The 15,405-nt window shown below is 24.1% G+C and overlaps 1 protein-coding gene across 3 annotated transcripts in view; it reads right to left on the reverse strand.

The window, feature by feature from the left end:
* The window catches only part of LOC117168789 (cullin-1), a 57,300-nt gene that overhangs the window by 38,112 nt on the left and 3,783 nt on the right, over positions 1–15,405 (reverse strand). For all 3 annotated transcript variants that reach the window (XM_033354604.1, XM_033354612.1, XM_033354595.1), the window contains exons 2-3: positions 13,343–13,723; positions 2,568–2,786 (exon numbers count right to left, since the gene is read on the reverse strand). In XM_033354604.1, coding sequence (XP_033210495.1) covers positions 2,568–2,786; positions 13,343–13,663 — 540 coding nt within the window. In that variant the 5' untranslated portion in view covers positions 13,664–13,723. The remainder of the gene's footprint in view (positions 1–2,567; positions 2,787–13,342; positions 13,724–15,405) is intronic.

Consider the following 15,405-nt stretch of genomic DNA (forward strand, 5'->3'; position numbering starts at 1 on the left):
TTTACAATAAAAAATTTTAATAATTAAATTTTCCGTTAAAACACTAAAAATAAGCATTTTTAACCAAATAAATTAATTTTAAAACAAAAAGATGAATTTTCAACAAAATAGATCAATTTTTAATCAAAAAGATGATTTTCTTAACAAAATAGACTAATTTAAAAAAATGACGTTTCAACCAAGAAGATAGACTTTCTATAACAACAAAAAAATGAATTTATTAAAAATATACGAATTTTTAATCAAATAGTTGAAGTTTCTACTAAACAAAATATAAAACAATAAAAATGTAATGATTTAATGTTCCGTCAAAACAATCAATTAAAAAAAGAAAAACTTTCAACAAAATAGATTAATTTTAAAACAAACAGATTATTTTTTTAAAAACAAAATAGATGACTTTTCAACCAAGTTAAGAGACTTTCTACAACAAAAATAAATTTAAAAAAAATTTTTTCCACAAATTTTTAATTAATTGTAAATTTATATATATATAAAAATTTACAATTAAAAATTGATGAATTTTCAACAACAAAAAAAGACTTTTCAACCAAGAAAATGAACTTTCTACAAAAAAGAATAACGAATTAAAAAATACATGAATTTTCAATCAAATAGTTGAAGTTTCGACCAAAAAATAAATATAAATTTAAAATGAAGAAATTTGACTCAATTAACTCAATTAAAAAAAGAAAGAATTTTCAACAAAATAAACCAATTTTTAAGAAAATAGATGAATTTTCAACAACAAAAAAAGATTTTTACCCAAGAAAATAAACTTTCTACAACAACAAAAACGAATTAAAAAAATATCTGAATTTTCAATCAAATTGTTGAAGTTTCGACCAAAAAATAAATTTAAATTTAAAATGAAAAATGTAATAATTAAATTTTCCGTTAAAACACTCAATTAAAAAAAGAAAGAATTTTCAACAAAATAGATCAATTTTTAATCAAAAACGTTTTTACTACCAAAAAGATAATTTTTTGTAAGAAAATAGACGAATTTTCAACAACAAAAAACGAATTCAACCAAGAAGATAGACTTTTTAGAAGAAAAAAAAATTATTAAAAAAAAATACATAAATTTTTAATCGAATAGTTGGAATTTCTACAAAAAAAAATTACAAAAATAAATATATAAATTAACAAAATAGATCAATTTTAAAACAAAAGATGAATTTTCAATAAAATAGTTGAATTTTTTAAAAGAATAGATGAATTTTGAACTAAACACATGGATTTTTAACAAAATACATTAATATTCAACAAAAAAGATGAATTTTAAAACAAAAAGATAGGTTTTCTACCAAAAAAGGAAACGAATTTTCAAAAAGAAGGTAGATTTCCTCCAAAAAACAAATTTTTAACAAACTAGATCAATTTTTAACAAGATAAATTAAATTATGAATTTTCAAGAAAAAAATTAATTTTCAAGAAAATAGTTAAACATTAAACCAAATAATTTAATTCTCAAACAAAAACTTGTATTTTCAATCACAAAGATTAATTTTATACAAAAATAGATAAACTTTCAACCAAGCATATATAATTTTCAACAAAAAATTTGGTTTTTCAGATAAAAAAATTAATTTTCAAGCAAAAATAAAACGAATTTTTAGCAAAATTGTTTAATTTTCAAACCAATGAGGTGAAATTTCAACTAAAATTATGAATCTTCAAGAAAGAAATTAATTTTCAAGAAAAAAGTTCAACATTCATACAGAAAGTTCTTTTTTTTACCAAAAAGATGATTTTTTAATCACGTACATTAATTTTCTACAAAAGTGGAAGAACTTTTTAATCAACAAATTTTTTTCCAGAAAAAAAAATAAATTTTCAACAAAAACAAAACGAATTTTCAGAAAAATAATTTATTTTTTAAATCAAAGAGATGAAATTTTAACTAAAATTACGAATTTTCAAGAAAATAGTTAAACATTAAACCAAAGAATTTAATTCTCAAACAAAAAGTTGTTTTTTCAATCACAAAGATTAATTTTCTATAAAAATAGATAACCTTTCAACCAAGCATATATAATTTTCAACAAATAATTTTGTTTTTCAGATAAAAAAATTAATTTTCAAGCAAAAATAAAACGAATTTTCAGAAAAATAGTTTAATTTTCAAACCAATGAGGTGAAATTTCAACTAAAATCATGAATCTTCAAGAAAGAAAATTTCCATAAAAGAGTTCATAGTTCAACCAAAAAGTGGATTTTTTAACCAGGATGAATAATTTTCTACAAAAATAGAAGAAATTTTCAACAAACATTTTTTTTCCATATAAAAAAATCTTTAATCAAAAAATGAATTTCTGAAAAAGTATATAAAGTATATTAATTCTAAACTAAAGACATAAATCAATTTATTTTAAATTAATTAATTGTTAATGAAAAATTTAAATAATAATTAATTTAATTGAAAAAAATGGTCTTAACCAAGAAAAAAATCGCTGGAATTTAATTTAAAAATTGTGTGAGACAACAAAAAATAGTGTTTCTTTTAGTTTTTTGTTTATAAAAAAACGACAATAAACTAAAGATTTTAAAATAAAAAAACGAACCTGTCGATTGAGGTGTTTGAAGAGATTGTCACGCCACGTGACTAGAGCGAGTTGATAAATTTCGTAAATCCCTTTGCGTCCCTCTTCGCATTCTCGTCGAACCCAATGTCGATTTAGGTACGCACAAACTCCATTCAAAACTTTACTACTAAATTGATATTCTTCCCACTGCCTCGTATAAAATTGCAGTACGTCTTCGTCCATTAGATCCACTCCATGCTAAATCCGAAACAAAATTTCGGTCAAAACAAAACAACACTTTTCCAAGGGGTTAACCATTGCAGAATTTAGTTAAATAAAATTTTCATAAATTCAATTTAGAATTAATAAGAATTTAAATTTTTTCTTTATCCTCCAGCATTGAAATTAAACTACAAATTTTTTTTTTTTTAAAATACTGTCCCAATTTGATTAGTAGATTATTGATTACACTTTTTATTTAGAGCAAAGAATGATTTTTTAAATTTCAGACCAATTCAAATCGATTATTTTCACTGAAATCGTGACCATTGAACATTCAACGAGAATTATTTAAATTTTCAATAAAAAAAATTAATTTTCAACAACAAAAAAAAACAATGAATTTTAAAGAAAATAGTAAAGTTTTTAATCAAAATGATGATTCTCTAACCAATAAAGATTAAATTTCTACAAAAAGAGATCAATTTTCAATCAACAAGTTGAATTTTATTTTTAACCAGGAAAGAATTTTCAGTAAAAAAAAAAAACAATTGAACCAAATTGTTAAATTTTAAAACCAAAAAGAATTCTCTAAAAAAATTTTAATTTTCAATAAATCAGTTGAATTTTTAATTTAAAAAATATCAATTTTCACCAAAAAAGTTAATTTTTTACCAATTTTCTACGACGAAAATATAATTTTCACCTTAAAAAGACGAATTTTCAACAAAATAATAAAATTTTCAACCAAACATATGAATTTTCAATTAAAATGAATCTCTAACCAAAAAACTCAAATGTCTACGAAAAGAGATCAATTTTCAATCAAAAAGTTGAATTTTATTTTCAATCCAAAAAGGTGCGTTCTCTATAAAAAATCTGATTTTTCATCTAAAAATATATGAATTTTCAACCCAAAAAGAGGAATTTTTAACAAAACAGTTGAATTTTCAATGAAAAATATCAGTTTTCACCAAAAAAGTGAATTTTTTACAAATTTTCTACGACGAAAATATAATTTTCACCTTAAAAAGACGATTTTTCACCTTAAAAAGACGAATTTTCAACAAAATAGTCCAATTTTCAACCAAATATATAAATTTTCAATTAAAATGATGAATCTCTAACCAAAAACTTAAATGTCTACGAAAAGAGACCAATTTTCAATCAAAAAGATAAATTTTATTTTAAACCAATACAAATTTTCAGTAAAAAAAATTTAACCAAATTATTAAATTATCAAACGAAAAAGGTGAATTCTCTATAAAAAATTTGATTTTTCATCTAAAAATATTAATATTCAACCCAAAAAGAGAAATTTTCAACAAAACAGTTGAATTTTCATTTAAAAAATATGAATTTTTTCAAAAAGTTGAATTTTATTTTTAACCAGGAAAGATTTTTCAATAAAAAAAATTTAACCAAACTGTTAAATTTTCAAATCAAAAAGTTGAATTCTCCTAAAAAAAAATAATTTTCCCCTGAAAATATGAATTTTCAACCCAAAAAGAGGAATATTCAACAAAATAATTGAATTTTCAATTAAAAAAATATGAATTTTCACCAAAAAACTTCATTTTCACTAATTTTCTACGATAAAAATATAATTTTCACCTTAAACAGATCAATTTTCAATCAAAAAGTTGAATTTTATTTTTAACCAGGAAAGATTTTTCAATAAAAAAAAATTTACCAAACTGTTAAATTTTCAAATCAAAAAGTTGAATTCTCCTGAAAAAAATTCATTTTCCCCTGAAAATATGAATTGTCAACCCAAAAAGAGAAATATTCAACAAAACAGTTGTATTTTCATTTTAAAAATATGAATTTTCACCTAAAAAGTTCATTTTCACTAATTTTCTACGATTAAAATATAATTTTTACTTTAAACAGATCAGTTTTCAATCAAAAAGTCGAATTTTATTTTTAACAAGGAAAGATTGTTCAGTAAAAAACATTGAACCAAAATGTTAAATTTTCAAACCAAAAAGGTGAGTTCTCTATAAAAAAAATTTTATTTTTCATCTGAAAATATGAATTTTCAACCCAAAAAGAGGAATTTTTAACAAAACAGTTGTATTTTCATTTAAAAAATAGGAATTTTTACAAATAGTTCATTTTAAATAATTTTCTACGATAAAAATATAATTTTTACGTTCAAAAATTTGAATTTTATTTTTAACCAGAAAAGATTTTTCAATTAAAAAAAAATTTGATCTAAACTTAAATTTTCAAATGAAAAAGGTGAATTCTCCTAAAAAAAATTCATTTTCCCCTGAAAATATGAATTTTCACCAAAAAAGTTCATTTTCACTCATTTTCTACGATAAAAATATAATTTTCACCTTAAACAGATCAATTTTCAATAAAAAAGTTGAATTTTATTTTTAACAAGGAAAGATTTTTCAGTAAAAAAAATTGAACCAAACTGTTAAATTTTTAACCAAAAAGGTGAGTTCTCTATAAAAAATTTGATTTTTTCGTCTGAAAATATGAATTTTCAACCCAAAAAGAGGAATTTTTAACAAAACAGTTGAATTTTTAATAAAAAATATCAATTTTCAGCAAAAAAGTTAATTTTTTACCAATTTTCTACGATAAAAATATAATTTTCGGCTTAAAAAGACGAATTTTCAACAAAATAGTTAAATTTTCAACCAAAGATATGAATTTTCAATTAAAATGATGAATCTCTAACAACAACAAAATCAAATGTATACGAAAAGAGATGAACTTTCAACCAAAAAGTTGAATTTTATTTTTAACCAGGGAAGATTTATCATTAAAAATATTGAACCAAATTGTAACATTTTAAAACCAAAAAGACGAAATCTCTATTGAAAAATTTTGATTTTTTCACCTAAAAATATCAATTTTGAACCCAGAAAGAGGAATTTTCAATTAAAAAAATATGAATTTTCTCCTAAAGTTTTTTTAAAATCAATTTTCTACGATAAAAATATAACTTTCACCTTCAAAAGACAAGTTTTTAATTAAAATAACGAATCTCTAACCAAAATATCAAATTTCTACGAAAAGAGAAAAATTATCAATCAAAAAGTCGAATTTTATTTTTGACCGGGAACGAATTTTCAGTAAACAAAAAAACTTAACCAAATTGTTAAATTTTTAAACTAAAAAGGTGAATTCTTTAAAATAAACTTTGGTGTTTCACCCAGAAATATGAATTTTCAACAAAAAAAGTTAATGTTTACCAATGTTCAACGATACAAATATAATTTTAACCTTAAAAGGACAAATTTTCAACAAAATAGTTAAATTTTCAACCAAAAAAGATGAATCTTCAACACGAAAATATACATTTTTAACCAAATAGTTGAAATGCTAAAAAAAAGTTCATTTTCAACCAAGTAGTTGAATTTTCCGTGAAGAATATTTTTCTAACAAAAAAAAAAAGACAAATTTAAAACAAAACACATAAATTCTCAATCAATTTTTTAGAAAAAAAGTTGAATTTTATTTTTAACCAGGAAAGATTTTTCAGCACAAAAAAAATTTAATCAAATTATTAAATTTTCAGACCAAAAAGGTGCAATTTCTAAAAAAAAAGATTTATTTTTCACCCAAAAATGTGAAATATCAACCCGAAAAGAGGATTTTTCAACAAAATAGTTAAATTAAAAAAATATATATATCTTCAACCAAATTAATGAATTTTCAACCAAAACAGATGACTTTTCAAATAATATTTATATATATTTTCTGCAAAACAATACAATTTTAAGCCAAAAAATATTAAATTTTCAACCAAAAATAGAATATTCAAATTTCCAGTTAAATAACATTATTTTTAGCCAAAAAGGCGAATTTTCAACAAAATAGTTTAATTATGCAGCCAAAAAAAATGGCTACAAAACAGATGAATTTTTATTGAATTTTCAAGAGATTGCAGAAGATTTCCAGTGATAAAACATAATTTTAACATATTACAAGAGATTTAACGATATTTGAAAGGATTAAGAAATATTTTGAAAAATGACATCAATTTTTAAGGAATTTAACGAAATTTCCCATTGTTTTTTTTTTTTTTTTTTTTGATTTCCTGAGATCCCAAGTAATTTCTAGAAATGTCAAGGAATTACAAAAAATGTATGATATTTAAAACGATTCCAAAGAATTACGAAAGGTTTCACATATTTTAAATAACTTTCATGGAATTGAATTGTTCAATTTTCAGTTTAAAAAAACTCATTTTCAACGAAAAAAGATCAATTTTCAACAAAAATTGGAATAGTTGAATATTCAGTTTAAAAAAAATTGGTTTTCAACAACAAAAAACGAATTTTTAACAGACTAGTTAAATTTTAAACCAAAGTAAAGAATTTTTCAACAATAGTTGATACTTCAACTAAAAATATAATTTTTTAACCAAATAGAACAATTTTTAGTTCAAAAAGATCCATTTTCAAATAAATAAGAACGAATTCACAACATTATAGTTGATTTTTTTTAACTCAATAATATTAGAAAAAAAGAAATTTGAATCGATTGAATTAAAACCAAAATTAGATTAATTTTCTACAAACAAAAAAACACGATTTTTCAACCAATTACATTAATTTTCAACCAAATAGTTGATATTTGAACAAAAAAATAATTTTTTAATAAAATAGTTAAATTTTTTACTTAAAAATATCCATTTTCAAACAAAAATGTACGAATTTTCAACTAAAATGTTGAATAAAAGGATGAACTTTTAACCAAACAGTTGAATTTTTAAATTAAAAACATATTTTTTCAACAACAAAAATAGAATATTTAAATCTTCAGTTTATAAAATTGATTTTCAATAAAAAAAAAAACACAAAAAAACTTCTACAAAATAGTTAATTTTTCGATCAAAGTGAAGAATTTTCATTAAAAATTATTAATCTTCAACTGAGATAGTAGAATTTTAAACCAAAAAGATCAATTTTCAACAAAACATTTGAAATTTCAAACAAAAAGATTAATTTTCTACAGAAAAGAAGGATTTTTCAATAAATTATATGAATTTTTAACTAAAAAGATCAATTTTTAACCAAATACTTCAATTTTTTAATTAAAAAAGATCAATTTTCAACCAAAAACGAATTAGTTCAATTTTCAGTTAAAAGATTCACTTTCAACTAAAAAAGAACGAATTTCAAACAAAATAGTTAATTTTTCAACTAAAAAAAAAGAAATATTTAGAACTAGAAAGAAGAATTTTTACATAAAAAATATCAATTTTAAACAAACAAAAAAAAGAATAGTTAAATCTTCGGTAAAAAAATGGTTTTTAACACACATTAAACAAATTTTCAACAAAATAGTTAAATTTTTATTGAAGAAGTATAATTTTATATATATATATTATAAATATATTTTTAACTAAACAGAAGAATTTTTAAATAAAAATATTAATTTTAGACAAAAAATGGAACAGTTAAATTTTCAGTGAAAAAAAATTAACTGTCAACCAACAAACAAAGAAAAAAATATCAAAATAGTTAAATTTCCAACCGAAGTAATGCATTTACAACCAAAAAAATAAATCGGCAACTAAAATAATGAAATATTCAACAGGAATAGTAAAATCTTCAGTTAAAAAAATTAATTTTTAATGAATAAAAAATTTCTAGTTAAAAATTAATTTTCAACCAAAAACGAACGAACTTTCAACTAATTACTTGAATTATCAACTAAAAATAGAACATTTAAACCAAATAGTTAAATTTTTAATTAAAAAAAAAGATCCATTTTCATCCAAAAAATGTAATAATCCCATTACCAGTTAAACATTAATTTTTAAACAAAAAAGAACGAATTTTTAACCAAATAGTTCATTTTTCAAATAAGAAAGATAAAACTGCCACCAAAAAGTGGAATTTTAAAATAAAAAATATCAACTTTCCAGAAAATATCAATTTTTTAATTAAAAAAGATCAATTTTCAACCAAAAACGGAATAGTTTAATTTTCAAAAAAAAAAGAAAGAAATTAAAGCAGATTAATTTTCTATACAAAAAAATATTTTCAACGCATTACATAAATTATCAACTAAAAAGTTCAATTTTGAAATATAAAAGATTCATTTTCAAACAAAAACAGCACGTTTAAATTTTTACTAAAAAGAAATAAATTATCAACAAAAAAAAAGGAATTTAAAAAAAAAGTTGAATTTTTAACCGAAGTGATGAATTTTCAACTAAAAAGGATACATTTTTAACCAAAAATAGAATAGGACAATTTTCAGTTGGAAAAATAAATTTTCAGAACAAAACAATGTTCACAAAAAAGGAAAATTTCAAACAAAAGAAATAAAAATTGTAACTAGAATGATGAATCTTCGACAGAAAAATTGTATTTTTAACCAAATAGTTAAATTTTCAACCCAAAAGATGAATTTTCAATCAAATAAAATACATTTGAAATGAAATAGTTTAATTTTTAAACGAAGATAAAATTTATATAAAAAAGACAGATTTGCGACAAAAAACTTAATTTTCAGTAAAAAAATGCATTTCAAACCAAAAAGAAAATAATTTTCAACAAAATGGTTCAATTATAAAAAGTTAAGGTAGTTTTTCAACCAGGGGAATGAATTTTTAACTAAAATGATGAGTCTTAAATCAAAAAATTTATTTTTAACCAAATAGTTGAATTTTTAATCCAAAATATGAATTTTCAACGAAAAAAGACAGATTTTCAACTAAGTATATGAATTTCCAAATAAAAAAGATACATTTTAAACCAAGAAGATTAAATTTGTATCAATCTAAATTCATTTCTAAGAAAACACATGAATTTTCAAAGCAATATTTCAATTGTGGAAATTTTCAACTTGATAGTAAAATTGTCTACCAATCAAACTGGTTTTCTGCCAAAAAAGATTAATTTTCAAGAAAGTACAGGCGTTTTCACCTGAAAAAGAGAAATTTTCAATAAAAAATGGTATAATTAACATTAATTAATGGGCGCTCCTTAAATTCATTATCGAATTCACTCAAATGAAGGTGTAAATATAAAAACTGCAAGTGGCTACCTCCTCGAAATAATTCATAAATTAAATTAATTAAAATAATAAACTTGCTAAATTTTTTTCCTCCTTTGACATAGCGATCAATTTCCTTTTGTCGAAGGGTTTAAATTCAAATAGATCCTAAAATAATACAAGTTCCGACAATTTCCAAACAAGTTATACCAATGCTTTTGTACTTGGAAATATTTTTTTTCAGTTTACAACTATTAATATAAATTACTTTTGTACTTTTTATTAGTGTCTATAATTAAATAATTTATCAGTGCTCGGCTTTGCTAATTCTCAAAAGTTATTTTTCGAAAAAGAGATTTAAAATTTACACTTTTAAAACGGAAAATTAAAAAGTTTTTTATCGCAAAATTTTTTACTCAAAAGTTCAATAATTTAAACGCATAAAACGAAAGCTTGTAAGACTTTGAAATTCGACAAATTTCAAATTAATAACGCCGAACTGAAAAATTTTTAATGTTAAACTTTTTATAAATCCGTATATTTTCAAAATTATATCATTTTAAACAATTTTAAGCTTCAAGATAACTAATTTTAATTCTAAATCTTTAAAAATTGATGGCTATTCAATTATTTTTTTATAAATTAAAATGTGTTTAAAAGTCTTTTCAAATGTTCTCTTAAAATTAATTTTTCAAAAGCCTTTAAAAGTTTCAAAGGTTTATTTCGAAATCTTCAAAAATCTACATTTTGATTAAATTATTTGAGTCTTCAATTTTAACTTATTTCAAAATTTGTTTTTTTTCACAACTTCTGGATAATTTTATAAATGATTGAAATTATTCATAATCATTGTTTTTTATCCTTGAAACATAAAAATTATTTTTAATTTTCGCAGGAATCTTAACAAAAATTATTATTTTGAAACTTTTCAAAATCCTGAAAAAGCTTTCAAGTTTTATTTAAAAATCTTGAAAAACCTATATTTTTTTCAAAACTTTCAAATATATTTTGAAATTATTTGAATCTTTCCATTGTGTTTAATCACGAAAAATTTAAAAAATGCCCTAAAATCTTCCAGATTCTTTTTTGACAATTTTGGAAATCTTCAATTATTTAAAAAAGTTTCAAATTAATTTTGAATCTTTCAGGAATTTATAAATAAATTTTTTCCTTTAAAAAAAAATAATTGTCATCTCCCGGTTTCCCAATCCAGCGAACACTGTTTTTCAATTTATTTCTTTTTTCATTTTATTTAATTTTAACTGATTTATATTTTCGATTGATATGTTGCGGCTTGAAAATGTCCAATTATTTTAGCTGCTCTTTCAGATAAATTTAAAATGCACAAAATGTAAAAATAAAATTATTGAATTTTGATTCTTTCAATTTTCATGGCTTAACTTGGAATACATAATTTTGAAATTGTAAAAATTGCAAAAGTTCTACAAGTTTACAAATAATTAAAATGAAAAAATCGTAATTATTATACCCGAGCACTGATTTTAATTTGACTGATTTATGATTGAGTGATGTACGATCGAGCTATGTATTATTGAGTGATGTATGATTGCAAGCGTAAACAGAAAAAAATGGTGAGCAATGAGGAAACGAAGTGGACGAAACAATCTAAGAATTGACAGTGGTACTGTCACAGAGAATAAAAACCTCATTTTCTTTCGAAAATTAGCAATTTCTTTTCGTGTTCTCTTTTTGAACCTACAGAAGGAAGAAGTAACGAAGCCAGGGGAGGGGCAAGCAGGAAGCAGGAAGCAAATGTGCCTCCCATATTTCTCGCCAATTCTAATCCGTGCCTCTAAAATCATTTTTCTTCCTTAACTTAACATATTTTTATATCCTAAGAATAGTTAGTTATTCATTTTAATTATCAAAATACCGAGGGGTTCATTACTCGAATTTTTAGTGCACACTAGGATTGCATGGGATTACAAGGGATTTTAAATTGGTGCGTGGGGTTGCATCGGATTACTAGGTTTATTAAACTGGTGCGTGGGATTGCATGGGATTTTAAATTAGTGAATCGAGATTTCATGAGATTGCCTGAGATTGTAAACTAGTGCGTGAGATTGTATCAAAATTGCACGGAATTACAAGGGATTTTAGGCTGGTGGGTGGGGTTGCATCGGTTTATAAGGGTTTTTAAACTGGTGCGTGGGATTGCATGAATTTACAGGATTTTTTAAACTAGTGCATGGGATTGCATGGGAGTTTAAATTGGTGCATCGAGATTTGATGGGATTATATGAGAGTTTACAGTGGTGCGTGGGATTGTATCGAGGTTGAATTAGATTACAGGGGATTTTAAACTGATGGACGGGGCTGCATCGAATAACAAGAGATTTTAAACTGGATTGTGCGATTGCATGGGATTACAAGGGGTTTTAAACCGGTGCATGGGATTGCATTTATGTTTAAACTGGCGCATCGAGATTGCATGGGATTTTAAAATGGTGCGTGGGATTGCATGGAATTACAAGGACTTTGATACTTGAAAATGCACTGCATGAGATTGCAAGGCTTTTTATTCTGGTGCGTGGGATTGCATTGGAGTAGACGGATTTGAATCTAGTGCGTCGAACTGCATGGGATTACAAGGGGTTTTTAACTGGCGAGTGGTATTGTATGGGATTACAAGGGATTTTTAAATGGTGCGTGAGATTGTACTTGAGTTTGAACTGGTGCGTGGGATTGCATCGAGATTAGATGGAATTACAAGGGATTTTATGAGATTAGAAGGGTTTTTCAACTGGTGAGAGAGATTTCATTGGAGTTCACGGGATTTTAAACTGGTGCGTGGGATTTCAGAGGGTTTTAAACTAATACGTGTAATTGCATCATAGGTGTACTGGATTACAAAGGATTTTAAGCTGGTGCGTAGGATCACATAGATATTTTAAACTGGCACGTGGGATTGCATCGAGATTTAATTGGATTACAAGGAATTTTAAACTAATGCATGGGATTACAAGCGTTTTTTTCAGCTATTGCATGGGATTGTATGGGATTTTAAACGGGTGCGTGGGACTGCGTCGAGATTTCATAAGATCACAACGGGTTTTGAACTAGTGCGCAGGATTGCATGGGATTACAAGGGATTGTAAGCAGGCGCGTGGAATTGCTTCGAGATTGCAAGGGATTTTAAACTGACGCGTGGAATTGCATGCGATTACAAGGGATTTTTAACTGGTGCGTGGGATTGTATGGGTCTACAATGGATTTTTAACTGGCGCGTGGGATTGTATCGAGATTTCATTGGATTATAAACTGGTGTATGGGATTACCAGGGATTTTAAGCTGGTACGTGGGATTGCTTCCAGATTTCAAGGGACTGTAAGAAATTGAACAAAAATTGCAAAGAATCGGATCAAAATGGCATGAGATTACAACCAATTGTAAAGAGTCACGTGTGATTTTAAAGAGTTAGTCAGGGAATTACAAGAGACTGACTTTGATTGTACAGTGTAGACCAAATCACAGGAGTAATCAACCCCACAGAAAAAAAACTTTTGCTCTTAAGGAAAATTGAAAAAGTAGGAGTGAGAGTAAAAATAAAAAATAAGTTGTAAGTGGATAAATTAGATAGATAATTGGTAGGTGGTTACCTTAAGTAAATTAATGAGATAATTGCGGAGGAATTCCCGTAACCGTTTGTAGAGTTCGAGGCCAACGAGTTGCGCCCCGCCGGACATTTGGCCCTTTTTGCTCTTGTTGCAGGTCCTGGTTAACTGTTGATGAACACTGGTGCAATAATTGTAAACGTGAGTGTAAAGCTCAATATATCTGGGCTTCGACATGCACTGTCGATTGTAGACTTGCTCGATGCCTTCTCGTAGATCCCCCCAGATTTGGTCCAGGTCGATTTGTTTCAGACCTGGAGGGCCACCCTGGTGGCTACCACCACCTCCGCCCCTATGTCCCGACATTTCACTTTCGCTTTTGTCAAGACGGCCACCCAATTATTTCCAATTTCTACTGCAATTCCTCTGGAAACGACACAAAAAAAAAAGAATTCAAATATTTATTCGTTTATTTATTTTTTTTTTTTTAATATCAGACTACAGGCTAGAAAATTATTTTAAAACAGTAAAATAGGGGGGGGGGGGGTCTTTCATTAAAAGAGAGAATTATTTTGAACAAAAAGAAAAAGTAAATTTATAATAAAAAAAATTTATTTTAATCAAATAGTTGAACTTTCAAGAAAGAGACACATTTATAACAAAATAGTTAAATTTTCAACTAAATAATAAAATTTGTAACAAAATGCTCAAATTTTCAAACAACCAAAATTAATCTTTAACCATAAGCGAAATAGTTAAATTTAAAAAAAAAAAACTTTTTTTAAACAAAGTTTCCACCAAAAAATTGAATTTCTAAACAGAGATGAATTTTTAAGCAAAAAAAAAAATAAAATTTTAACGAATAATTTGAATTTTAAATTAATCATTATTTTTAAATAATCCTTTTTTTGTCAAAATGTATCTTTTTGTTTGAAAATTTATCTATTTTGTTGAAAATTCATTTTTATTTTTTTGTTGAAAAATTATTTGAGTTTTAAAATTATTTTTATTAACTTAAAATTCGTCTAATTCATTTGTAGTTGAAAATGAATCTTTTTTGTTAAAATTCTTTGATTTTAAGGAAATTTTTTTTTTTTTGTTCAAAAATTCTTTTTTAAACCTGAAAATTTAACGATTCCATTTCCAATTGAAAACTGATGTTTTTAAATGAACATTAATTTTTTGGATTGAAAATATTATATTAATTAATTTTTAGCGATTTTTTTTTTGTTTGAAAAATACATTTGTTGACAAAAAATATTTGATAATCTTTTTTTAGTTGAAAATTTATTTAATTTTTTTTTAAATTCTACTACCTGGCTGAAAGTTGAACTATTTTATTAAGAATAATATATATTTTGTTTTTGCTAAAGATTCATCAGTTATTATTTAAAAATTCATTTCTTGATTTAAAATTCACGTCGTAAATTGAAAAAAAAACTTTCGTTTTCAAAATTCACTTTTTCTAGCTATAAGTTAATTTTTTTTAAACTTTAATTTTTGGTCTTTTGTGGAAAAAAATTTTCTTCGTTGAAAACTTATCTTTTGTAATGACGATATTATATTTATTATTTTGTTAAAAACTAGTTGTTCTTGGTCAAAAATTATATTTTTTATAACAATTTTAAATGTTCCATTTTTGAACGGAAATTTATCTTTTTTGGTTAAAAATTTATCTCTTTGGTGGACAATTTAACATTTTTGTTCAACTTTATTTAACTATTTCGATGAAAATTAGTTTTTTAAAATAAAAATCAATAATATGCTATTTTTGTTTTTTTTTAGTTAAACGTTATTTCCTTGGTGGAAAATTAAACTTCTTAACCCTTAAACAGCCAAAACGCCACTACCGGTACACTGCTTTTCAACGGCCAATAACTAAGACTATTCGACACTAGAAAAAATTGAGACACATATATTTTTATTGCTTAAGATCTCCTCTTTCCGACGGTGCCGAATGAAATTCCTGAAAAAATTTATTTATTATCCCAAAATGCAGTTTAAACAAAAAAAACGTGATTTTTCGTGCCTATTTTTTTTGTGAACCATTTTCCAAAGTTTTTCGAGTCTGTAATTAACCTGGAATCTCACTAACCGGTGGAATAAAT

Source organism: Belonocnema kinseyi, chromosome 1, assembly GCF_010883055.1.
Source record: "Belonocnema kinseyi isolate 2016_QV_RU_SX_M_011 chromosome 1, B_treatae_v1, whole genome shotgun sequence".
Taxonomy (NCBI): Eukaryota; Metazoa; Arthropoda; class Insecta; order Hymenoptera; family Cynipidae; genus Belonocnema; species Belonocnema kinseyi.